At 45.1% G+C, this 25082-nt stretch overlaps 1 protein-coding gene across 9 annotated transcripts in view; it reads left to right on the forward strand.

Annotated features, from left to right (window-relative positions):
• Positions 1-25082, forward strand: part of HECW1 (HECT, C2 and WW domain containing E3 ubiquitin protein ligase 1) — a 321722-nt gene that overhangs the window by 258163 nt on the left and 38477 nt on the right. For 8 of the 9 annotated variants that reach the window (XM_060247682.1, XM_060247678.1, XM_060247681.1 and 5 more), the window contains 8 exons: positions 958-1092; positions 5401-5506; positions 7382-7478; positions 11323-11406; positions 11719-11828; positions 16763-16883; positions 21267-21380; positions 23485-23637. In XM_060247682.1, coding sequence (XP_060103665.1) covers positions 958-1092; positions 5401-5506; positions 7382-7478; positions 11323-11406; positions 11719-11828; positions 16763-16883; positions 21267-21380; positions 23485-23637 — 920 coding nt within the window. The remainder of the gene's footprint in view (positions 1-957; positions 1093-5400; positions 5507-7381; positions 7479-11322; positions 11407-11718; positions 11829-16762; positions 16884-21266; positions 21381-23484; positions 23638-25082) is intronic. The other variant, XM_060247685.1, reaches the window with a different exon arrangement.

Below are 25082 nucleotides of genomic sequence, written 5' to 3' on the forward strand. Positions count from 1 at the left end.
GGCAGAACCTGGCAACCCTAGACTGACCAGAGTCAGCAGCTTTGTAAGGCAGTTTATTGGCCATTGCTGTCACCTGGTCTGTGCTGAGTTGATAGCTGCAAAATGCCATCTGCAGTGGTGGGCTGCAGAGCAGCATACTTGCAATCCTCTCTTCTGACGGTGTAGCCTCTCTGCTGCACTTCAGTTCCTCACTGTTGACAGCTGGAGGAAGGTATAACAGCCAGGGGTGGAATTCTAGCAGGAATATTAGGCCATACCCCCCTGATGTAGCCAATCTTCCAAGCGCTTACAAAAAAGAGCCTTGTAAGCTCTTGGAGGATTGACTACATCAGGGGTGTGTGGCCTAATATGCAAAGGAGCTCCTGCTAGAATTCCACCCCTGATTTATAGCTGTCATGTGGGTAGTGCAGAGAATAAGTTACTTGCATCCCATTTCTAGAATCCCCAGTTTTGGGATATTTGGTGCCTGGCAATACTGAGTTTGCAGAATCCTGCTCTAAAATCTAGGCAACCAGCCTTACTCCCAAACATTTACAGGATCGCTACATAGACCTGGGAGGCAATGATTAGCATAAGCCACATCTGCAACTTCTCCCATGCTGCTGGCCCCAACAGAACTGCTACTGTCTCAGGCACTCACTTCATTTGCTAAAGTAGAGCAGAACGGTCTGGCGCGCTGCTGTTCATTACATGCACCAGGAGTTACCAGCCCCTGAGCTAAGACAGATACCAAAGAGTTGAGACACAGTTTTGGCAGGTGGCAGAACAGAATCTAGCAGTCCTTCTGAAATGCACGCACCTGGTGAAGTCTTGGGAGAAACCCAAGAGTTATAATAGAACATCATGCTCTGTATGACAGCAAGTATGAACAGTTATGGGAGCAGGATCATGCCCACTTTCCCAACCCACGTGATGCCTCTCTGGTTAAAATACGTTTGCTTGTTATTTCCATTACAGTCCTTCTTTGTTGATCACAACAGCCGTGCTACCACTTTCATCGATCCCAGGATCCCTCTTCAAAATGGCCGTCTCCCCAATCATTTGACGCACAGACAGCATCTTCAGCGACTCCGTAGTTACAGTGCTGGCGAGGTAATCTTTTTTTTTTCTCAACACCATGGATTACATCTCCTGGATAAATGGTGTAGCAATATATGTATGGCTTTGGGAATTCACCTTTGGAACCTTTTTCAGATAGTTTTCAAGTCAAGAGAGGTTCAGGGGTGGTTTGCCATTGCCTGGCTCTGTGTTGTGATCCTGGATTCCCTTGATGGTCTTCCATCCAAGTACTAACCAGGACCAACCCTGCTTAGCTTCCAAGATCTAAGCCAAGATCATGCTAGACTGGGCTATCCGGGTCAGCATGCCCAGTACCTTACCTGCATGTTTCTCCCTTCGAAGCAAAATAGTGTTTTATGGGGAGAGATAAGAAGAAGAAGATATTGGATTTATATCCCGCCCTTCACTCCGAAGAGTCTCAGAGCGGCTCACAATCTCCTTTATCTTCCCCCCCCCCACAACAGACACCCTGTGAGGTGGGTGGGGCTGGAGAGGGCTCTCCCACCAGCTGCCCTTTCAAGGACAACCTCTGCCAGAGCTATGGCTGACCCAAGGCCATCCCAGCAGGTGCAAGTGCAGAAGTGGGGAATTAAACCCGGTTCTCCCAGATAAGAGTCTGCACACTTAACCACTACACCAAACTGGCTCTCTAGAATAGCAAAACGGTGTAGGGGGAAGGGCCTTTCCACAGCACCCCTTTCCTGAAACAGTTTGTGTTCTCTGCAGCCACTTTGAAAAAAAAATATCCCAGGAGGCACTTATGGTGGCTCTTCCACTGCCTCATCTAGTGTGGCAAGGACACAAAGGGGAAAGAAGTGCAGTAATGGTAAAGAAAGATGCTGTTTGCCCAAGCGCGCCTTGCCCGCGTGATATAAAAAAATAAATGAAGATACAAAAGGTAGCAGTGGCAGCAGATGCTAACCTTCACCTCAGCTTTAAATACCTTTTAAATAGATTTTTCTTGTAGCTTTTTTTTATCCTGTAAAGGGATTACAGCAGATTCATATCTGTTTGTTCGTGGGCGATTTATCTGCAGGTTGTCAACAACAGATGGTGATGGGTTTTAGATCTTACTCACCGCCTGCGGGGTCGATGCTAGCACTGTGTATAGACTAGAGAGTTGTCGTCCAGACTCCCAGATTGTAGAAGGTAGAGAAGAAGTCAGTTTTAGAGGGAGGATTCTGCCAAGCACACAGGAAATCCTTTGCGCCAGCTGTCTGTAAACACTGGTAGGATCCCCGCTCTAAAACTAACTTTTCCTCTATACTTGAAAGCTTCAGGCCAGAGAACAATTCATTCTTTTCATTAGCAGACAGCCTCCAGCTGCAGTGCATAGACAGTGGCATAAAACTGCTCTGAGAAAGGGGGAACAAGGTAGTTTAGGAGGCAGGAAATCACAGGTTGTGTTCCTTGCTTGCATAGGTGGTGATGGTGGCTGTCCTTGGGTTGGACAGTTTTTTCATTCCATCTTGCTACAGGATGCAAGTCCCATAATTCTCAGCAGAGCCTTTTTTTTTGGTGGTTAAAGGCCTCTTTCTTTTTCAGGATGAACTGGGAAGCCAAAATATCCATGGGAAAGGTGGCTCCTGTCTGCCAACCTCTTGCGAAGCAAGGGCTGCTGGTTCACAGTGGTTTCTGCCTGTCTTGCAGGCTTGCCTCATTCAGGGCCAAAGCAGTTCCAGTGCAGGGGCAACCCTGCTCCCCACCCCATCTGTTGGCCTACCGGAACTTTCATTGCCAGTCAACCCTGGCTCACCAGCAGAAAAACCTGGTTGGATCCAACCCAGTGTATCTAAGGCCAAGCAGAAGCAGCCTTTGATGCCAGTAGATGCTTTCTTAGGGAACCTCTTGGATGTGCCCTCCTGATTACATGCTCATCATCATTCATCAAACAGAGCAGGCAGTTCTTCATCTGTTCTAATTCTGAACACTTTTGTTCACATATTCCAGTGTCCTCCACATTCAAAGGCACTAAACCTCTGAATCCCAGAGCTAGAAGGCAACATCAGGGGGAAGGTCTCAGCCTCTATACCCTGTTGTTGGCCACTGTGTGAAACAGGATGCTGGGCTAGATGGACCATAGCTCTGATCCTGCAGGGTTCTTTTTAAGTTCTTATCAAGGGGAAGGCCTCTATGCCCTCTTGTTGGCTGCTCAGAGGAACTGGCTGGTCACTGAGTGAGGCAAGATGCTGGACTAATTGGACCATTGGTCTGATCCAGCAGAGCCCTTCTTATGGAGTTTGAAAAAAGGAAGAGAAAGGTCTGTGTGGACCTTGAGTTCTAGTAAGATTTGTGGCTTTGAAATTCAGAAGGTCTAACTGCTGAAGGGAGCTCACTTCTGCAGTCTTTCCCTAAAGATTTTTGTGCCAGATTGTTAATCCTCATGCTGGACATAAAAACATCCAAACACAGTGGCCGGTATCCTCTCAGCTCAGCAAAGCCTTTCTCAAGCCTAAATCATCTTCTACCTTAAGAGAGTCTTCAGCTCTCTAGGCCTCACACTTTAGTGAGCAGAATGGCAAGATACAGACTCCTGGGAATAAATCCTCTGAGACTCATATAATTGTATCTGCAGTATTTTAAAAGACCGGTTAGGCACTTTTGTGTTGCTTGAATAGCAGAAAGCACAAGGCCAGTTTGTCGTTCATTTACTGTTTAATTAATGCCTTTTGTCAGTGCCAAAGCTTGTCTTGTTTAACACAGATATTGGTATATGGACTAGTCCCTCTGTGCTGCTTAATCTGCTCTCCTTTGCGAAGGTGACATGTAGGTCACATTTAACAACTGTTTTGTTTCTAAATTTATAGCCAGTTAAAAGAGCTGGTGCTTGGCTGTGGTATTGGGGTTGTATTGGCACACACAGAAAGTTGGACTCTGTTCTAACTTCTAGATTGGCTTCTTCCCCCCCCCCCCCCCCCATTGAATCTTGCAGTAAATGATATTTTTCAGAAATACTAATGACTAAGACTGAAATCCAGTACACCAAAACATCCATCTTTGCAAACTACATACAAAGCAGCAGAAAAGGGCTAATGTAATGTGGTCTTGGAGTATATTAAGAGAAGCATGCTATCCAACTAGAAGAAGAAGAAGATGATGATATTGGATTTATATCCTGCCCTCCACTCCGAAGAGTCTGAGAGTGGCTCACAATCTCCTTTATCTTCCTTCCCCACAACAGACACCCTGTGAGGGCTGAGAGGACTCTCACAGCAGCTGCCCTTTCAAGGGCAACCTCTGCCAGAGATATGGCTGACCCAAGGCCATTCCAAGCAGGTGCAAGTGGAGGAGTGGAGAATCAAACTCGGTTCTCCCAGATAAGAGTCCGCACACTTAACCACTACACCAAAATGGCTCTCTAGCAAGATGGCATAGTCCCACTGTACATCGCATTGGCTAGGCCACACCTTGAATACTGTGTGCAGTTCTGGAGGCCTTACTTCAGAAAGGACCAGGTGCAGAAGAAAGCGATGAGGATGATCCGGGGCCAGGAGACCATGACCTATGAGGAAGGGCGGAAAGACTTTGGAAATGTTCATTCTGGAGAAGAAGAGGTTGAGGGGAGACATTATTGTTCTTGTGAAGTATTTGAAAAGTTGTCACTTAGAGGTCATCCTGTTGGCAGCCGAATTTATGACTCACAATAATGGGTTTTAATTATAGGTGGAAAGATACAGGTTAGATATTAGAAAATAAATTGTTTACAGCAAGAGTTGTTCAGCAGTGGAATCGGCCACCTAGGGAGATGGTGAGCTCTCTCTCAAAGCAGCAGCAGGATAAACACTTGTCAGTGATACTTTGGGCTAATCTTGAATTAAGCGAGGAGTTGGACTAGATGGCCTGTATAGCCCCTTCCAACCTTTATGGTTCTGCAATTCTATACAAAGCCCTCTGCAGAAACAGTATTGCGGTCACTTCCAGCAAACGGCTGATCAAGGAGAATCTTTTAAAAAAAAAACAAAACAGCTGTGTCCCAGCATAACTGGCCTGGAAAGTAGAATTGTGTGTCCAGCACCCTGTCACAGAACATATTTCCACCTTCGGTGAAGAATATACCAGTTTCACCCCTAGCTGGACTGGGTACCTGGGATTCAGGTGTAAGCAGTAGTGTGTAGTACTGCGACCCAGACAAGGATCCTGACCAAGATTATCTGTCATCTAATAGCATAATCATAATTTTCAAATCATGTGTCAAATATGAAATAAATAACCATCACTTTTTCTACTCTGACTGCACAACCTTGGCAAGAAGCATGATGTCATTAAAATGTATTTCAGATACTAACATCACTGGGTTGTGGGTTTTTTTAAACGACTAACAACAATACCTCTTTTTTCTAGGCATCAGAAGTTTCTCGCAACAGAGGAGTTTCTCTGTTGACCCGACCAGGAAACAGCCTGGTAACAGCAATTCGAAGTCAGCATCATCATGAAACGTTACCTCTAGGTGAGTATTATTGCCTTTTGATGAGTTGATAACCTGCTGCAGAAATGTCTCATTACTAAATGAAAAGGGCTCCATAATTCTCTGGGTGTCCACACATAGTCAGAGAGAGGCACAGCTCTAGATTAGTGGGTGGAATGAACAAGTATTATGGTCACCCAATTTCTGCCTATTAGGAGCAGTTACCAACCATGGGGGTGCAGTCTGCCTCCCCCTCGAACTGATGGTGTAGTTCCCATGGTTTGTGAAGGACCAGAATTAATCCGTTCTGTGGATCTGTTTTCATTGGCTAATTGTTCAGCCTAAGTCCAGTAATGCCATAGAACAGAGGTGGCCAACGGTAGCTCTCCAGATGTTTTTTTGCCTACAACACCCATCAGCTCCAGCCAGCATGGCCAATAGCTGGGGCTGATGGGAGTTGTAGGCAAAAAAACCTCTGGAGAACTACCATTGGCCACCCCTGCCTTAGAAGGTTCAGTGATTTGAGGAGGCTACCGTTTCTTGTAATTTGCATCTTAAATAACTTGAAAATAGAACGACATCTTTTCTTTCTAAATACCTAAATCCACTTCCCAATTACTAGTACCCTGTGTTTACCTATAGCCTAACCCAGGAACCCTCAGTAGTGTTATTGTTTAGTTTTAGTTGTTCAGTACATTTTTTATCCCACCCTTCTTATAAGGAGCTCAGGATGGTGTTCATCATTGTCCCTTCCTTCGTGTTGTCCTCACAACAACCCTATAAAGTAGGTTAGGTTGAGACGGCAACTTAGATATATGCTGCACTTTGCTGATGCTAGATGCGGCAATGATCTTAAAGACCTTTAGAAGGATATTAGACAAATTCCGAAAGGATACAATCATCACAAGCTCTTGATCACATTTGGCTAAGTGGAGCTTCCATATTCAGTTGTGAGGGGTCAGTATCAGTGGATGGCTCTTGTTCTTCCTGTGCTGCTTGTAGCGGCATCTGATTGGTCATGGAGGGGAACAGGGTGTTAGAATGGATGGACTTTAACATTTACATTCACAATGAAATGATACATTGGGTTGGGAAAAGGGCTTGGTGTTGGTTGGTACTGTCACCACCATCCAATTTAACTGTGTTCATGTAGAGTTTTCGAGGCAAGAAACAAATGGACGTGGTTTGCCATTGCTTGACTCTGTGTAGCAATGCTGGACTTCCTCAGTGATCCCCCATGCAAGTGCTAAGCAGACCTGACTTTGCTTAGCTTCTAAGCTCTGTTGAGGTTAGACTAACCTAGTGGAATTTATTAGCAGTTCCTAATAGAATACGTCAAATATGAATCATGTGGATCCCATGAATAGGAGCCCCGTGGCACAGAGTGGTAAAGCTGCAGTACTGCAGTCCAAGCTCTGCTCATGACCTGAGTTCGATCTCGGCAGAAGTTGGGTTCAGGTAGCTGGCTCGAGGTTGACTCAGCCGTCCATCCTTCTGAGGTCGGTAAAATGAGTACCCAGCTTGCTGGGGGGAAAGTGTAGATGACTGGGGAAGGCAATGGCAAACCACCCCATAAAAAAGTCTGCCATGAAAACGTCACGAAAGTGACATCACCCCAGAGTCGGAAACAGCTGCTGCTTGCACAGGGGACTACCTTTACCTTTAATAGAATACAACACACATTATTTATGAACATGCCAAAGGGAGAATATGTAAGAATAAGCAATGTTTACTCAGACTGTATCCCTCTTCCACTAAAATGTATACCTAGGATGCACTGGATGCTTTTTATTGTACCATGTTTGATGAATCCTAGCCAGCAGCTTAAATCTCAGGAATCGAAGGACATGTTGTTTCTTGTTAAACTAAACTCAGATTTTTATTATTGTGTTGTGGGTTTTCCCCCCTCTGTTCCAGCATATAATGACAAGATAGTTGCATTCCTACGCCAGCCCAACATTTTCGAAATGCTGCAGGAACGTCAGCCAAGCTTGGCAAGAAACCATGCACTCAGGTACAATATCCTGTAGCTACAGTCAAGTTGTGAGTGAGATCTAAAACCAGACACTCCCACTGCTTAAATGCTAAAAGTAGCCATGAGTGGGTGGCATCTAGAGCGGAGCTATGGTTCAGCGGGGAGGAGTGACTTAACCTTGTGTTGTATCCTGATCTCAGGTGCTCCTCCTGAAGTGTTGGTTGCTTGCAACAAAATGGGAAACATGCAGAGAAGTCTGCAGATGTGGTGGCTTGCATCCTACAAAGATTATGGCACACGGAGTTTCCCTACAGTTTGGTGTAGTGGTTAAGTGTGCGGACTCTTATCTGGAAGAACCGGGTTTGATTCCCCACTCCTCTACTTCCAGCTGCTGGAATGCCCTTGAGTCAGCCTTGCAAGAGTTGTGCTTGAAAGGGCAGCTTCTGGGAGAGCCCTCTCAGCCCCAGCCCCACCCAGGGTGTCTGTCGTGGAGGAAGAAGATAAAGGAGATTGTAAGGTGCTCCAAGACTCTGATTCAGAGTATAGGGCGGGATATAAATCCAATATCTTCTTCTTTTTCGACATTCTTCTCCACACCCCTGATTCCTTTCAATCCTTGCAATGTTTATCCCTAGTGTTACAGGTTCTGTGTGGATGACCAGTGGCAGAGGGGCAATTTTATCCCTTTTCTCCACCTTGCCGCTGCCCCTCAGTTCCCATGGCCCCAGTTCCCAAAGGAATCCATTTGATTCCTTCGACCCTAGAAATAAACTTTTTTGGGGTGAAAAGGGACTGTAGTGTAGGATGGGAAGAGAAGTGTGCAGGGAAAATCAGTGTTCAGTTGATGTGTCACAGCCCATAAAGCAGTAAGGTTTTTTTTAATTTATTGGTTAAAAAATAAGCATGCTTTTAGGATGGCAAAGAAAAGTGTAATGAGAAAGTGTAAGTATAATGAGAAAGCAGCCGTACAAAAAGCAATATTGGCGACTAACCCAAACATTTTGGTTACATTGTATAGTGGCAAAACATTATGCATTGAAAAACAGGGTGTGAAAGATGCTTATAATAGCACAAGAAACCCGTCATTAGTAGGTATAGGATTTCTTGTGCTTGGCAGATGAATGCGATGTGTCGACCATTCCTGAGCCACAACTTGTGACATACCAAGCCAAACACAGTTCAAGCTGCCATGCATGGCTGTTTATCTGTGTTTAACCTAGCAAGTCACAAACGGTCCTGGTCTGTGCTAGCTTCTCAGTGGGTGGAGATCAGGACACTGAAGCACATTAATTGCCAGCTTTTCTTATGTGGCCCAGGCAGTCGATATGTTCTCCTTCCTAACAGATTAGGATAACAAAGACTATCCAGATGGTCCCAGTGAGACTTCAGTCTTCCCATTTTTCCTCTCTACAAAATATTTTGGTGGCCTTCTTGACTGATCTTATTTAACTCTGAGGGCCAACCAAAAAAATTCTGAGCTGTGGAGGCCCACAGTTTGCTTCAGTAGGAATGGCACTCTGCTAACAAAAACCACAGAATGGAGTGAAATAGTCGTCATATTAAAATGCACATTTCTGTGGCTAAGAAGTTTTATTACCACCATTAAATGATAAAAAAAGAAATTCCATTATGGGACTTCTCCTTCTTTACATAACAGGAAATAAGTTAACTATTTTTTTTAAAAAAGCAGAGAACAGACCTGAATATTACAAATCTGAGACAGTTCAGCACCAATAGTTTATTGATCAAAGATTTCAGGTTTTCACGGCTGGTAACATCATTAGGGTTTGTAGAATCTTTCGGGATCAAGTGCCGTGTTCTACTGGAGAAAGTTTTCCTTCCAAACGTTTCGTTCTCAGCTGCGGAGAACATCCTCAGTGGCGTTGCAGCCGGAGCAGGCGCTCAGACCTTCTTGGCTGCTGTGCATTGAGTTTATTGATCCATTCTTCTTTAGGTCATTTTTTTAAATTCTCATTTTGGGTCGCTGGTGGCTCATCATTCCATGATGGACAACACATTAATTCTGAATTCAGTAATCCCAGAGACTCTCAACCATATTTCCTGCTGAATTGCTCTTTGCAGGCAAACATCTCAGAACAGTTCATAGGACAGACAGGTTCAGCTCATCCATTAGGGGCATCTAAAGGATCATCCAGGCCACCAAAATCAGCCAGGCTGTCACTCTTCCCACCCGCCCACCTGTACCAGTAGCAAGCAGCAGCCCCAGGCAGTGCCAACAGCTCTAGTGGGTGGCCCACAGTGAACCTGCTCCTTTCCTCCTTCCTTCCAAGTGGGGAGGTGGTGGTCATTGGCCAGGGCATCAAAAATCCTTGATCTGGCCCTGTGTACCCATTACACTGTAGCCATGTCTAACGTTATCCGCTTTCAGTTGTTTAAAGCAACATTGCATATATGAATTAGCAACCAGCCAACATTACTCTTTACATTACAGTAAAAAATAATGATAGCCACTTTTGTGCTTAAGGTTGCTGACCTCTAGGTGGCTGGAGATCTCTTGGGATTACAGCTGATCTCCAGGCAACAGAGATCAGTTCACCTGGAGAAAATGGCCACTTTGAAAGGTGGACTCTGTGGCATGATACCTGTGGTGTTATACCCTCCTCAGGCTCCACCCCCAAATCTCCAGGTAGTCCCCAACCTGGAGCTGCCAGATAGGTTTCTACTCTATAGTATAGTTGGGAGGAGCCATTTCCTGACTGCTTCTTTTTTATCTGCAACTTCCTCCCACGAAAGAAGTGATTCTTAAGATCAGGCTGATGGATCTGTTGTCCTAATGCAAGTCATTCTGTTTTTTGAAGATATGGGTCTATAAAGGCAGTGTGATTATGTTGTGAAAATATGTTAAAATCTAGAACATAAACAAATATTTGACACTTTTTAAAAAAAAAAAGCAGATGTAGAGCAGATGGGCAGTCCTGCAGAGAAAGAAGAGCCACAGTGTGCAGAAACTTGTCTACTTTATTCCACTTCCTTCACCAACCTGTCTTTTGGCAACTTTCCTTCAACCCCTGTTTCTCCCATCATCGACAACAACATATCTCTGGGTGTTAAACCATGTGGGATTTTTTTTCAAACCCCCTTGTCTCATTAGCCCCTTTCTGCCTCAGCTTTTTAAGCTGAATCCGGACAAAAACTTCCACTAGCTGAAGGGGAGCTGTGGTTTCCTTCAATTCCCCCTTCCTGCTGCAGATCCCCAATTTGCCCCTCCAACCATTCCACTCTTTAGAGTCTCCTTTCCTCCAGGAGCAACATTTTGAGGAGATCAATGGGCTGCAGTGAGGAGGAGGGGGAAAGAAACTTATTTTCCCCTGGGGAAGTGCCTCCCATTAGCGGAAAATCCAACCCTTCCCTTGGTTTTCTGTTTCTCAGCCTATTTCCCCTTCTGCTTTCTTTTGCTTGCTTTCTTCTAGCTCCTTCTGGGGGGCTTGTTCTAGTCATCTTCTCACCTTCCGAGGCCTTGTTCTAGCCGTCATCCTGCTTCAGAGTATCTCCTGACCTGACTCTCCTGAGGCCCAGAAGCATGTCAGATTCTCAGCAGACTGACAGTTTTCTCTTCATTCTCAGCAGACTGTCTGTTTTCTCTCCTGCCTCAGAATCTGACTTGCAAGCTGGCTGACAGTTTTGTTTCCTTGAGAAGTACAAATGTTTGTAAACCAGCTCAGGCAACTGGTGTCAGAGGCTTTGCTGCCACAAACCAGCACAAATCGTTCAGATCAAAAGATACATGTAATTGAGAGGAAGATGTTTGCTTGGCAGGTTTTTGTTATTCCCTTTGCTGAGATAAATGGAAGTAGTGGGCAGAAGGCAAATGTTTGTTTTAGCTTTCTAGTACAACAGCTTTTTTGTGTTGTTCGCTCTCCAGGGAGAAGATCCACTACATTCGAACAGAGGGTACACACGGGCTTGAAAAGTTATCCTGTGATGCAGATTTAGTAATATTACTGAGGTAATGGCATTGGCAACAACTGGTGTCACTCTTTTTAATTGAAATTCTGAGCTCTTTCTTTCAAAAAAAAAAGTTTCCTGTGCTATGCAACAAACACAAGCCTAACTCAGATAAATATCCTCGCATGCAAAGGGCTGCAATATAGTCGCCTCTACCCAACAGAATAACCAGTTGAGGGACATGTTTGTCTATATAATGGATTAAAAATCATATCAGTACTAATGAGGCAAATTGTGGTTCACAAGTTTCCTTGAACTGCATTCTTGTAAAGTAATTGAATCAAATATGTTTCCCCTTTCTCTCTCATGTCAGCCTTTTTGAAGAAGATATTATGTCCTACATCCCCCTCCAAGCAGCCTTCCACCCTGGCTACAGCTTCTCCCCTCGCTGTTCGCCGTGCTCATCACCTCAGAATTCTCCAGGTAAAGGAACCAGTTGCTTCATGTCGAGATTCTTTTCTCCTACTCAAAGCAAAAAGTTACCTGATGGGGGAAAAATGCTGTCTCATAGGTGGCTTCCACAAGGGCACAGGCCTGTTTGGTTTCCCGTTGTTGGTATGGCTGCATACAGCACAGCAGCTATGGAGCTCCCACATGACAGGTTTCCGCCTGGTGGGGGGGGGAGAAAATGGCTGCCACTGAGAGGGAGTCAGCGAAAATGGCTGCCATGTAGTTGGGAAAATCAGTTGTCCACAGTACTCGCAGTGCAACCATCCAGGCTTTACAGCAATCTTACCCAAAATTTTTCAGCTAAGCAGGTTTAAGAAAGATCTGGGGAAAGTTGACTAGTGCACAAAATGTACCGCAATGTATGGGGAAGCAGGGGGGAAAGCCTGTTCCCAACAGCACTGAACCTGAGGCAGATACTCATGTGGAAATGGCCCCAGTGTTCTCTCTCAACTGGCTGTGTGTGTGTGTGTGTGTGTGTGTGTCCCATGACAGAAATGTGCAAATAGACATTCATACTGAATGTTCCTACATTACAAGATACAAACCGGAACAATTTCCTGTGAGTGCCTGATTTGCTGAGTGAATACAATGAAAACGATATTCTTCCTGTCAAATAGAGAGCTTTACAAAGTAAAAAAAATGCCCCCACCTTATCTTAAAGACCAAGAAATAGAAATTACTGCAACAATACAAATATTATTCTTACAAAGTACATGCAGAGTCACAGATTGGATTACTAGGCAGGGGTTTTAGCTGCCATGGGGGATTGTTATACTTTATGAATTAGACATTTCAGATCTCTCGAAGTGGCCTCTGGAGTGCACTGTTCTTTGAATACTCATAACATTGACATTTTTCAAGATTATCCAGGCATATGGATTGCCCACTAGGGTGACCCTCTGCCCGTAAAAGGGACTCCTAAGGAGCGCACATCCATTTTCTTCTTCATGTTTACCCAAATTAAGTGTATGTTTGTGTTGTGGATAAAAGTTGCAGACAACATTTTCTTATGTGGGGAGCCTTTCCAAAAGCGTATACACACACGCACACACACACACAGCAGCTTAACCTAAGTTTACTTAGAGATTTCTTTAAAAAGAAATATAGTTTAAAATGCATTATGTTTATATTTTTAAAATGTCTGCCACTTTCTTTTCCCCCCTCCCAAATAATTTCAGAATACAAATGCAGTATTTAAATAAACTCCACAATAAAAGCATTGTTAGGGGAGCCCGTTAGGAGAGGGTGGGATATAATCTGATAAAATAAATAAAAATAAAATAAATAAAAGCAAGAAAACAACAAAATAAAAGCTATAAACTAGGTCAAAACACCAGCACCAGAAACAGTCTGATGACAGTAACAGATTCCCCTTTCTTGTTTCCCGAATATTCTGTGGAATAGCAAGATGGGTATTACCCCTTTAAAAACCAAACTAGACCCAGTGGGGGCAGCTGTGTTTATTATTCAGTTATCTGTTCTCATGGTATATTATCTGTTCTCGTGGATCTAATTTTGTCCTCCAAAGGGATTCATGGATGAGGACAGCTAAGGCTTCCCCAGTTTACTTCTCCATACTCTGTTGCTGTGGACATGACTTTCCTCCATCTGCTGAGGAGAGTGGGAAGTGATAAAACAGGAGAGGTTCAGTTTCCCTCATGTGCACTGCCCTTTTGATTAAAAAAATTAAGAGACACACTCGTATCCCAGTCCCTTACATAACAGAATAGACATCAATTATTCTCATATCTAGTTTAGCCCAAGAAATCTATTATTTATTTATTTGCATTATCTATAGTCCATTTTTCTCACTCAAGGAGGACTGAATCAATACCAGGGGATTTTTTTGTAGCAGGAGCTCCTTTGCCTATTAGACCACACAGCCCTGATGTAGCCAATCCTCCTGGAACTTACAGTAGGCCCCATACTAAGAGCCCTGTAAGCTCTCTTGGAGGATTGGCTACATCAGGGGTGTGTGGCCTAATAGGCAAAGGAGCTCCTGCTACAAAAAAAGCCTGGTCAATACAGTTGACAGATGGGATGTTCAGTAAACAATGCAATAGGATTAGGGTCTAAAAACAGAATTAAAACACAACTTAAGTATTAACATGACACATCAAAAGATGCAAAATTCCATGGCAGGATCCTAGCTTCAGCAAGCTATACACAGCAGTATAGACCACAATCCCTAATAATTTTTCCAAGTTACTTAAATTGTATCCCCTGCGTAAAAAAGCCCTCTTGAATAATTCAGTTTTGCATAGTTTGCAGAAAGCCATTTGAGAGGCAGCCTTCCTGACTTCCTTGGGCAGGGGCCACAATGGAGAAGGCACATGTATGGACGGCTGTTGATTTTGCCTATTTGCAAGTTGGCATCTGCAGAAGACCCTGCTCTGATGAGCATGAAGAGAACCACCTAACAACTCTCTGTAGAGAGAAAATGTATTGGACACTTCAGGTGGTTTCCACAGTTTGCCTGTAGTGACTAGAATTCTGTATTGGATGCCATCCTAAGCAGTAGTCAGAATTTATCAGCAGTGAATTTGGAAACTGATTGGAAAATGCAACCTTCTCCCAAAGAAATTCTTTGCCATCCTTTGAATCTCAGAGCCAGGAAGCAATATTAGGGAAAGACATTGGCTTCTATGCCCTGTTGTTGATCCTCCAGAGGAATTGGTTGGTCACGGCGTGAGAGGATGCTAGACTATATGGACCATTGGTCTGATCCAGCAGGGTTCTTCTGATGTTCTTATGAAGACCTCAGCCTTTATGCCTTGTCGTTGGCCCTCCAGAGGAACTTGTTGGCCACTGTGTGAGACAGGATGCTGGACTAGATGGACCACTGGTCTGATCCAGCAGGGCTCTTCTTATGTTTTTATGATCAACATTGCCACTGTTAGATTCAAGTCCAGGAGCACCTTAAAGGCCAACAAGATCTTCAAGGTATAAGCAAGAGAGACTCTCAAAAGCTTATTCCTTTAAAACCTCATTGGCCTCTAAGGTGCTACTGGCCTTGAACATGGCTCTTCTGCTGAAGACTGACGTGTCTGTGGCCCTCTGTTTGTGGTGTATAAATATCTACCAACATAGAAGAATCTTCACAAGAGTTTCTGCTTCTTCAGGTTTTAATTATAGCTTCCTGTTTTCCAGAACAGATTATGAGGAGCCTGGTATTCTCTAGCGGCACATGAACCCACATTGTTTTTCCCAACTATCTGGGCATATTTGATATGAAACCTTTCCATGGAGGGCCTTCTGCCAAATATGTGGCTTTTTTTTTTTACAGCGTTTCCTCTGAACCAGATGAGGAAAATAGGATTTCACGGCTCCTGTTCACTTACCCCGAATTAACAGAGACTCTTTTTGCAGAAAAGGAACCCACTGCTTTCAGGGTGTTGGCTTCAAAGCAAAATGACTCCCAAATGGTCCAAGATCCGCTCTTAATAGGATCACATTAGGAGAATGTCATTCTCTCTCACAGGCACACAAACCCTGGCACAACAAAGGGGTTTCATTATTGTAAGCCTCGTTCTTTGAGACATCACAAAAAGAAGAAAATGAAATGAAGAGGGGGGAAAGTAGTGCCACTTAGCCATGATGTGGAATTGCTATGTTAGCCTTTTTCAGACTTTATGTTTGAGGGTATCTCACCGTGAGTATCAGAAACGTGCACTACTTACTGTCTTCCTGAAATGCACGGTTGCCATGACATCTGAAGAGGGCACTGCACGTATTTTCAGCTTTACACTCTTCACCTATTCAGACAACATGGTACTGCACATCAGGAGAATCACAGGTAGTGATTCCCACTCTGTGCAACTGGATATGCATGCAGGTCATGTCCGGAAAAGGCTAGGCCTTTTCTTCTCCGCACTCCCCCAACAGTGGCAAACAATTAACACGTTGTGAAGATGAAGAAACTAATGGTATGAATGTCACATCCTGGCTAAATGGAACTAAACATTATGAGGAGAGAGGAGGTGAATTGATATGAGGAGGCCATTGTCGCCTGCCTTCACCGTTGAGCTCTCAGAGCCCCCTGACATGCAGTCCAGCACCCAACCCCTGTTCTTTCCCAGACCTGCCCCGTGTAAGCCTACTCCTCCTTCTGTTTGTGGCCAATCTACATGCTGAGGGTCTGTGGAAGGAATGGGCTGCTGGATGCTTTAACGTGTGGCACAAGGGAGCCTTGGATGGACACAAAGTCATTGTCAAATTGCAGCAGGAGAACACGCATGAAGGTGGCACGGGCAGTGAAAGCTTTGTACAAACCCTCTGGTAGTCTCTATGAGTTTTGCCCTTCATGCCAGTGCAGTTGTTTAAATCACAGCAGCCAAATGCATAACCCCCAGAAGTCCATTGGCAGCTTCACACAGTCCCAACCTAGCCACCAGCAGCTCCACATGCTCCTACCAGTGATTGCAGAGGAATTGCAGAGCATCTGAACCAGCCCCGTATACTATAAGTTAGGGTTGTCAGGTCTTACCTGGCTCCCAGCAGGAGGAATCTTCTCACATACGCTTGGTGTGCATGGTACGATGATGTCGCCCGGATGTGACGTCATTGTGCTGGGCATGTCACATGGGAACGCTCTAGCAATTTGGGTAAAATCTATGTTGCCAGGCATGTTGGGCATGATGGAGTTCTTTGGGGGTGGGATCCCCCTGCCGGCCAGCTCCATGCTGGCAGGTTGGGGACCCCAAAATTAGGGGAACCCCCACCCCCAGCTACAGGCTGGTAAGCCTACTATAAGTGGGAAACAAACATGCATTGCTTTCTAAAGTAGACTGTGCAGAAGACTCCCAATAAAACTGAAAATGAGGTTTCTTAGCAAATGGTGAGTCAAGATAGACCCTATATAAGGAGCAAAGCTTCTTCAAGTGTGGCCTTCCATTTTTCTCTTTCAGGCTTGCAACGAGCCAGCGCAAGGGCACCTTCTCCATACAGGAGAGATTTTGAAGCCAAGCTTCGCAATTTTTACCGAAAACTAGAAGCCAAAGGGTACGGCCAGGGTCCAGGGAAAATTAAGTGAGTATTTATGATTTGTCCCAATCTGTTGTTTGTTATTTCCCCTTGTCCTGAATGATCAAGTCAAGGATTGTAGGACTGTAGACATAAAAGATGAAAAAAATGGATCTCTGTGTTGGGAAGGTTTGCAAGTGTGAAGGGCACAGAGAAAGCCAAATATAAATATACAAAAGCGGAAAGTCAAATATAAATGCACAAACAAAATTTTTCTGAGATTGGCTGGATGAAAGTGACATGCTAAAACGTAATTTGGCTAGGATTGTTGTTGGGGTCATAGAGATTCCTAGAAGTTGTATGCAACCTTGTGTACAATTGGGGTGGTCTTCCCAAGTGTGCAGCTTGGACAGCTCTCCTGACCTTACCTTGATACTGAATTCCCAGGTGGTTGTTGTGGCCAAGGGTGTCTTTTGCTAGTTTAAGCTAACGTAGGAGCTGCAGTCTTTCATAGAGAAGTCTGACATTACCACAGTTGTACAGGGGTGACTTTGGTGTCTTCCAAGTGAGACTGTTATAATGTACTCTATGTAGGACCAGCTTTGAAACATTCTCAGAAATCTGAACTTGCCCTAGTTGTTTGGTAACTTTATATCCATTCTGATGCATTTTTGTCAGATCCACTAGGCCCAGTTCAACAGTGCTGGCTTTGGTTTAGGACCTCAAGGACTATCTTCTCCAACATAAGCCTCCCTTTACAATCTAGTCAGCTGCAAAAGTCGTGCTCTGTGTTTTGGTGCCTTAAGAAGTTCAGAGAGAGGCTATACAGGACAGGGCCTTCTCATTGGTGATGTCAAGATTCCAGAATTCCCCTCTCTGCACAGTTCATGTTGCGGTGTCTTTTCTAGCATTCTTGAGCTTGATTAAGCCAGTTCTGTCGAAGCTAATTCGGGAATTGACTTATTGCTGGTCATTGTGAATGTACTGCTTGGTTGAGTTCTGCTTCATAACTCTCCCTTATTTTATGGGGCTGTTCTGGATCTGGCCCGAAAGGTTAAAATGCACACTGTGTATATATACTGTTTATATTGATTTTCATTAATGCTTAAGGCAAACAATAAATTGTACATAAGAAGAGAGAGCTGAGTGTTTGTAAAGCCCAGCAGCCACTTCTCTTGAGGAAACATATATTTGGGAGGGGTTGATTTTCAATGGAGAATCAGTTGGTGGGGTGGAGGACTATTTCCATACCTGTTTCTTGTTGTAGCTGCTGCTAACCATGTCCTCTCCCTACCCACAACCCCAACATACATTAGAATTCCCAGGGCATTCTTTATTAGTTAAATCCTGTACGAGTGAGGATTGGCATGTTGGAGAGGAGGATTCAGCGAATGTGTGGTGGGTAAGGAATACGTTAAGCACTTCCTCTCCATCCGTGTTCTACCATTTCTGTGCCGAAAACTGCACCTTCCTAAAGGTTTTTCCCTAGGAGAAGCTGCCATGAGGTTTCAATGGATTTATTCATGTGTAACGTGTAGTTCGTCCCTTAAAATCCTGGTGGCACCTTGACAACTAACATTTTTCAGTGTCTGAATGAGTGAGCTGTGACTCACAAAAGCTCATACTGAAATAAAAGTTGTTCACCTTCAAGGTGCCACTGGGCTCCCGTTTCATGAACATATGAACATATGAAGCTGCCTTATACTGAATCAGACCCTGGGTCCATCAAAGTCAGTATTGTCTTCTCAGACTGGCAGCGGCTCTCCAGGGTCTCAAGCTGAGGTTTTTCACACCTATTTGCCTGGACCCTTTTTTGGAGATGCCAGGGATTGAACCTGGGACCTTCTGCTTCCCAAGCAGATGCTCTACCACTGAGCCACCGTCCCTTTCATTTTGCTACAGTGGACTCCCCCTTTGAAAAACTGCCCCTTTCTTCTTGGAATTAAATAAGTTTTAATGAAAACCAGGGCTTCTGTCTAGCTTTTGATTTTTTTTTTTCCAGTTCTCACTATTTCATCGCATGCTTTCGGAATACTTTGAGATCTGACCTCTGTAATTTTCTACTGCTGGGTTGTGCAGCTCGCATTCCTGGTTAGGCAGCTGGCTTGCCTCTCGACACCCTTTTCCAAGAGTTCGCTAGAAGCACATCATGCTCCAGCCTGTTCTTCTGAAGCTCGGAGGGGGCGAGGAGCGGAGTCTGGCTGACTTCAAAGTTAAATTTGGCTTTTGCCCCAAACCGCGTTTGTTGTGGAAATGGATCTGCAATCCGAGCAGTCCAGTCCAGACGAGCGTCATTGGCAGAATATGCTGCCGCGATCCAGCAGGACCTGCTGGCTGCTGATGCTCAGTCGCTCCATCGAACCTTGCTGAAAAAGGTGCACAGCAAATATTTCCCCAAAGACTGATACCCCAGTCCAAAAAGTAGTGCGTTGACTGAAGCATCGCTGATCTTTCCAGTGCTGCTACAGGCAAAGGACTTGAAAGGGTGGGAACCTACGCATCCATCATATATATTTCAGTCGTTTGTGAAAAATAAATACTACTTCCACTGGCTTTTCTTGCAGTCTTTTAAGCCTGCAGTAGCATGTATGAATATTTATATAGTTCTGTATGAATATTTAAACTCCAAGGCATACTGCAAGACATGTTTTTGCTGTGCCTGTTTAGGCATTATGATTTGGAAGGAGCTTTTGACTCTGTGTGAGTCTGGGAGATCTTGTGTGCTTCTCAGCTGCCTCCGCCATCCTCTCACCATGGGGAGAAAACTGAACCAACTGACTGAGCATAGAATCCTAAGCAAGCATACGTTTCTACATGCGTGGAAGTCAAAGCAGACCTCCGATTCAGCAGGAGCTCACAGGAGCGCAGCTCCTGAACCTTTCTGAGGGTTCCCCCTCTTCCTCCCCACCTACCTTGTCCATTGAATGTAGATGCAGCTGCATAACAATCCCTGGATTAGGAGAGTGGGCAACCAGCCAGCCAGGGTTGGATTAACAATTAGGCCAAGTAGGCACTGGCCTATGGGCCCCCATGCCTTTAGGGGCCCTGGGCCAGCTTTCCCCCCTGCTTGCAGCCCTCCCAGCCTGCATGCACATCCAGCAACTGAGCCCCTCTTTGCCTGACTTGCCTGGTGTGGCTGCTGCTGGCATCATCGCCAAGTGCTTCTCTCTGCCTCTCCCCCACAGCTTTGTCAAAGGGGCTTTTTCGAAGGTCCCTGAAGGCTGCAGCAGGGGCTGCAGGCAGTGGGGTGGGCACTCCAACTCTGAGATAATTTGTGAAGGGGCCCCCAAGATTTTGACTGCCTAGGGGCCTCCACAGGGTTTAATCCAGCCCTGCAGCCCGCCACCAGGGACTTTGCCACACTTCCAGCAGCCCTCATTAACCCCTGGAGAAGCCCGTGACACCCTTTCTCCACTTCTTATGTGATTCTGGGGAGTGGGCGGCTTGCTGGCCTTTTGACTGGGGGGGGGGCAACCCAGGAGAGCCCCAGGCGAGCGAGGCCTGCTTGGGCTGGCTGGATCTCTAGCCAGCCCAAGCAGGCCTTGCCTGCCCAGGCTCTCCTTTCTTGCATCAGGTTGCTTTTGGTGGCGGCATATGTTAACGAGTTATGCTGATGAGCTCCGCCATCTATTTCTCTACAAAACAACCCCTGAGTCAACGTATATCTGCTTAGAACTGCACTATAACTATGGTATCCCTGAGCACCTGGTCTATGCATGGAAAGAACAGTCTGCAGTTGGGTGGCCATGGAGTTAGCATATCCCCACATATTTCTGCATAGGATTTGGTAGTGATGCAAGAAGCCCCCTGTCTGCCTGCCTTTCAGAGTAATTCTCTGAAAACTCATTAATTCTCTGGAAATAACTAGCAAATTCTTCAACCGAAGTAAATAATTCTCGGAGGCGGAGGGAGAAAATCGGGGCAAACTTTTGATATAAAAAGGGGGATTTCAAGGAACTCAAAACCATTCTGCAAAAGGCCTCCCCATCTCATTTTTTACATTGATGGCGAGTCAAGACCAAGAGTAAGTTGGTCCAGAGTGTTCTGAAAACTTTAAAAGGCTGGATAAAAAAATCAGAAAATTATCTCTAAGCCATGGGTCTCCCTATATGTGCAGAAGCGAAAAATATTTCAATGCAAATCCTGTGCAAACTGTGGCTTGGTGCGATGTCCTAATAGAGTCAGCAGGTGCTAGTGTTTTACTCCTTGTTTCAGAAAGGTGTGCTCATGCAACTTCTAATACTGTGCCCATAAGAATTAATAAAAAGACAATACTGGTTTCCCACCAGTGTATACACAACCTTATTTTTTTAGTATGAAGTTAACTAGCTCCTGTTGCTTAAGCTGGGATAATTTTGATCAGTGATCGGTTCCCAAGAAATAATAATAATTAAAACCTGTTAATTGTCTTAAGCTTTTTCATGCTTGTGTTTCCTCTGCCCATTGCAGGTTAATAATACGGCGCGATCATCTGCTGGAAGGCACTTTCAATCAGGTGATGGCTTACTCACGGAAAGAGCTCCAAAGGAACAAACTCTACGTCACGTTTGTTGGAGAAGAAGGGTAAATAGCCATAAGACTGTACTTCAAATTCTGACATTCCCGATTTGCCAAGCACCACTGTTCTGTATGCAGGGCTTTTTTTGAGCAGGAACACAGTTCTGGCTGGCTTAGTGTCAGGGGTGTGGCCTAATATACAAATGAATTCCTGCTGGGCTTTTTCTACAAAAGAGCCGTGTGAAACAATGGTGATGGCAGGGTGTGTGTCAATGGTGATGTTCTCAGGGTGCAGGCAGGCAAGAATCCAAAGCCAATCCAAGGTCAAAGTCCAGGAAGTCAAGCAGGAGCCAAATCACCAGTGCAGAATCACAAACCAGAATCAGAAGTCAATGTCCAAAAGCCAAAAGGTCAGGGTGCCAAGGAAATCAAGCAGGTCAGGTTCAGGAATCAGGAAGGAGTGTGGATGAAAGCCAGAGAATAGACTTGTTACTTCCACAAGGTTACCTGGTCCTGGGTGGCAGCTATATGGGAGTCTCAATCAGCCTGCTCCCTGAGTGGCAGTGACTCTGCTAGAACTCAGGGCTGAGAGATCTTCATGTCTTCGCTCTGAAAATTCTTTCCGGAGCCTGCTTCGAACTCTTGAGATGGGAGGAGGAGAGCTTGGAGGAGATTGATCGTCAACAGCTGACACTGGTGCCTGGAGAGTGATTGATGGGCCAGCTGCTGTTTGTTCAGCTGAGGAACTGGCTGGCAACTCTTCCAGGTCTGTTAACCCTTCCAGCTCCTCCTTGTCAGGGCTCACGACAGTGTGGCGTAATACGCAAATGAATTCTTGCTGGGCTTTTTCTACAAAAAAGCCCTGTGTGAAACAATGATGATGTCAGGGGGTGTGGCACAATACGCAAATGAGTTCTTGCTGGCCTTTTTCTGTCTGTATGTGTTGAACTTCCAATAGACTAGGGTACCAAAAGCCAGACATCTGACACTGAATCTGAGCTTTTATAAAGTGAATTTTTACCCTACACAGGATTGATGGCTGCAGCTGGCAACCTGCCATAAGATCCTGCGGGGCCCACCTGGAGATCCTGTAGGTGGGGAAGTAACATGCCACATCACTTCCAGTGCAAAAACAGCAGAGGAGCCATCACATCACATCACCCCAATGCTATAAAGGGGCTTGGTCCCCCTAACTTAGCCCTCAGCGTAGGCTGTAGGTGTTTTTCATGATTGCTCTAATGCAGTGCATGTTACAAGTGTGATAACTCCGGGACATAAATGCAGTCCTCAGGCGGTTTCCATATGTATTTCAAAAGAAGGAGATGTAAAGCATCTGTGCGCACCAGTGCAATGCCCTTCTTAACTTTTCTCTCCAATGTAGGACTTGTGGGGAGCTGGACACAGAAATAGCTTGCCTACATGGAGCACATGGTTGCATTTTTTTTTTTGTGCTTCCCACATGAGTAACTGCATGTGTAGATGGAGCCTTAGGGTGCTACAGCTGTGATTCAGGGAGAGCAGGGCTTTCTTTGAGCAGAAACGCACAGGAACACAGTTCCGGCTGGCTTGGTGTCAGGGTGTGACCTAATATGCAAATGAGTTTCTGCTGCGCTTTTTCTGCAAAAAAAAAAATGCCCTGTGTGAAACAATGGTGACATCGAGGTGTGACCTAATATGCAAATAAGTTCCTGCTGGGCTTTTTCTACAAAAAAAAGCCCTGAGTGGGAGAGCTTAAAATGCGAAAAGTAAAGTTAAGGGGAGACTGCCAGTGGTTGCCATTGGTTTTGCAGCCACTTCTGCTGTGTCTTATGTCCATTGCTCATACATGTACTTTCACAAACAGATGCACAGGTGGGGAGAGTTAAAGGGAGAAAACTATAAAACTAACAAATTACAAGGTTGGGTTGTTTTTTTTTAAAATGAAGCACGTAATTCTACATTTACAATTTGCAATGCTTTGCAAGAAGAAAGTAAAACTTGGGTTTAATTTTTGAATCCAGGGAATTTTCAACTTCATTCCAGCTCTTTCTCCAGGGTTCTGAAAAGAGTTAAGATGTTGTAACCAAGCATATTAAAAAAAAAATACTTTCATAGGATTGATCAGTAGTTCCTTGTGCTGTGAAACCTCCGTGATTCTTGTAATGGCGCATTTCCTGTGTTTTCTTTTCAGCCTGGACTACAGCGGCCCATCCCGAGAGTTTTTCTTCCTTCTGTCTCAGGAGCTCTTCAACCCCTACTACGGCCTGTTTGAATATTCAGCCAACGACACTTACACTGTACAGATCAGCCCTATGTCCGCATTTGTAGAAAACCACCTGGAATGGTAAGATCCCCCAACCAGATACGGACGGTTAACAATAACCATTTGCAAAACTCCTGTCAGAGACCTGTCAAGCTAGATTTCTGTCACCCAGGCTAGTGTTTTAAAATAAGACCATCCATAAATTGTATTTGCTTCTGAAGTTGTGAGCCTGGGAGAGTTTGTGATCATGCCAGAGAGCAGGTGGCCAGAAATACATGGGAGGCACGTGCAGGAGAATGGGACAGGAGCTTGAGGAAAGAATTTTGGATCGGGCTAGTAGGAGGCAAAAGCAGAGCTGAGAGGAAGAGAGAGGAACTCGGGAAGAGAGAAGGATTTGCTGGGGCTTAGATGGCATTTGATATATAGGGCTAAACTGCACATTACGTGTTGTTCTGTAATTGTCTTGAAATATATTTCTTTTCCTTTCTTTCTGAGGGGAGCTAATGTAACTGTGATTCTTTTTGAAGCCTTTTTTATTTCCTTTGCCAAATGGATCTTCTGGGGCTGCTGTTCAGGGTACAGACTGCACAGTGGGAAAGGAGCTTTTTAACCACTCCCTCCCATGCTGTTTCCCTCCTGAAAAACACTACCCCAAGCTGCTCTTACCACTGCTGCGAGGGGGGGGGGCACAACTATTTGTAACTCCTTCCCACAGCTGCAGTAAAAGTGGCTCACACCAAAACAGCATGGAGTGGAAAGGATTTAAAAGACTCCCTCCCCTTGTGCTGTTTGTTCCCTCCAAAAAGCAGCTCCAAGTGGCTGCAGTTTCGGAAAGAAAAAGAGTCCTTTAACATAATCGCAGGGACATTAGTTCCACCCACAGATAAGGCTGGAATCTGGCAGCTGCTCAGAAAAAAAAGCCCAGAAGCACTTACAGCTTTCTTGCCTGACCAGTGGAAATCAGTGAACTGCCTAAGAGGGTGAAGTTGTGCTGCAGCTTGGGAAGAGAGACTATGTCAGCCTGGGTATCCTAGTCACGAATGGCTTGCCACAGATCAAAAGGCACTTCAGTTCTGGTCCAGGCAGACATGCCAGAGAGGCGGGGAGGAGGAAGAAAAAGAACTTGCGCGTCGAGTACAGCAAGAGGCCTTTTTAGAAGCATAGTTTGTGCAAACGTCCTCTTTCCATCACTTCTTTGGTGGGCTGGTTGTCAGAACAAATTGCAAAAGCCAAGTAAAATGGAGGCAGCCGCTCCTGATGAGCTTGAGAGGGCATTTCACATGTTAATTGCTGATGCTCTCACCCCTCCTAGACTGCAGAAAAGGTGGCGCCCAAGCGCTTTCCCCTTATCACTGCCCCTTTCCTAGATCAGGAAACCCTGCCTGGTGATAGCGTCACATGGAGCATTCCCAGCCATTTTTTTTGACATCTACAAACTAGAAACTATTGCACTGCTGTGATAGTGAGGCATTATTGAATGGGTGGGTGGCCAAATATTCTCTTGATTCTCCCCCTCCTTTCCAGTG

Source organism: Heteronotia binoei, chromosome 10 (assembly GCF_032191835.1).
Source record: "Heteronotia binoei isolate CCM8104 ecotype False Entrance Well chromosome 10, APGP_CSIRO_Hbin_v1, whole genome shotgun sequence".
NCBI lineage: Eukaryota > Metazoa > Chordata > Lepidosauria > Squamata > Gekkonidae > Heteronotia > Heteronotia binoei.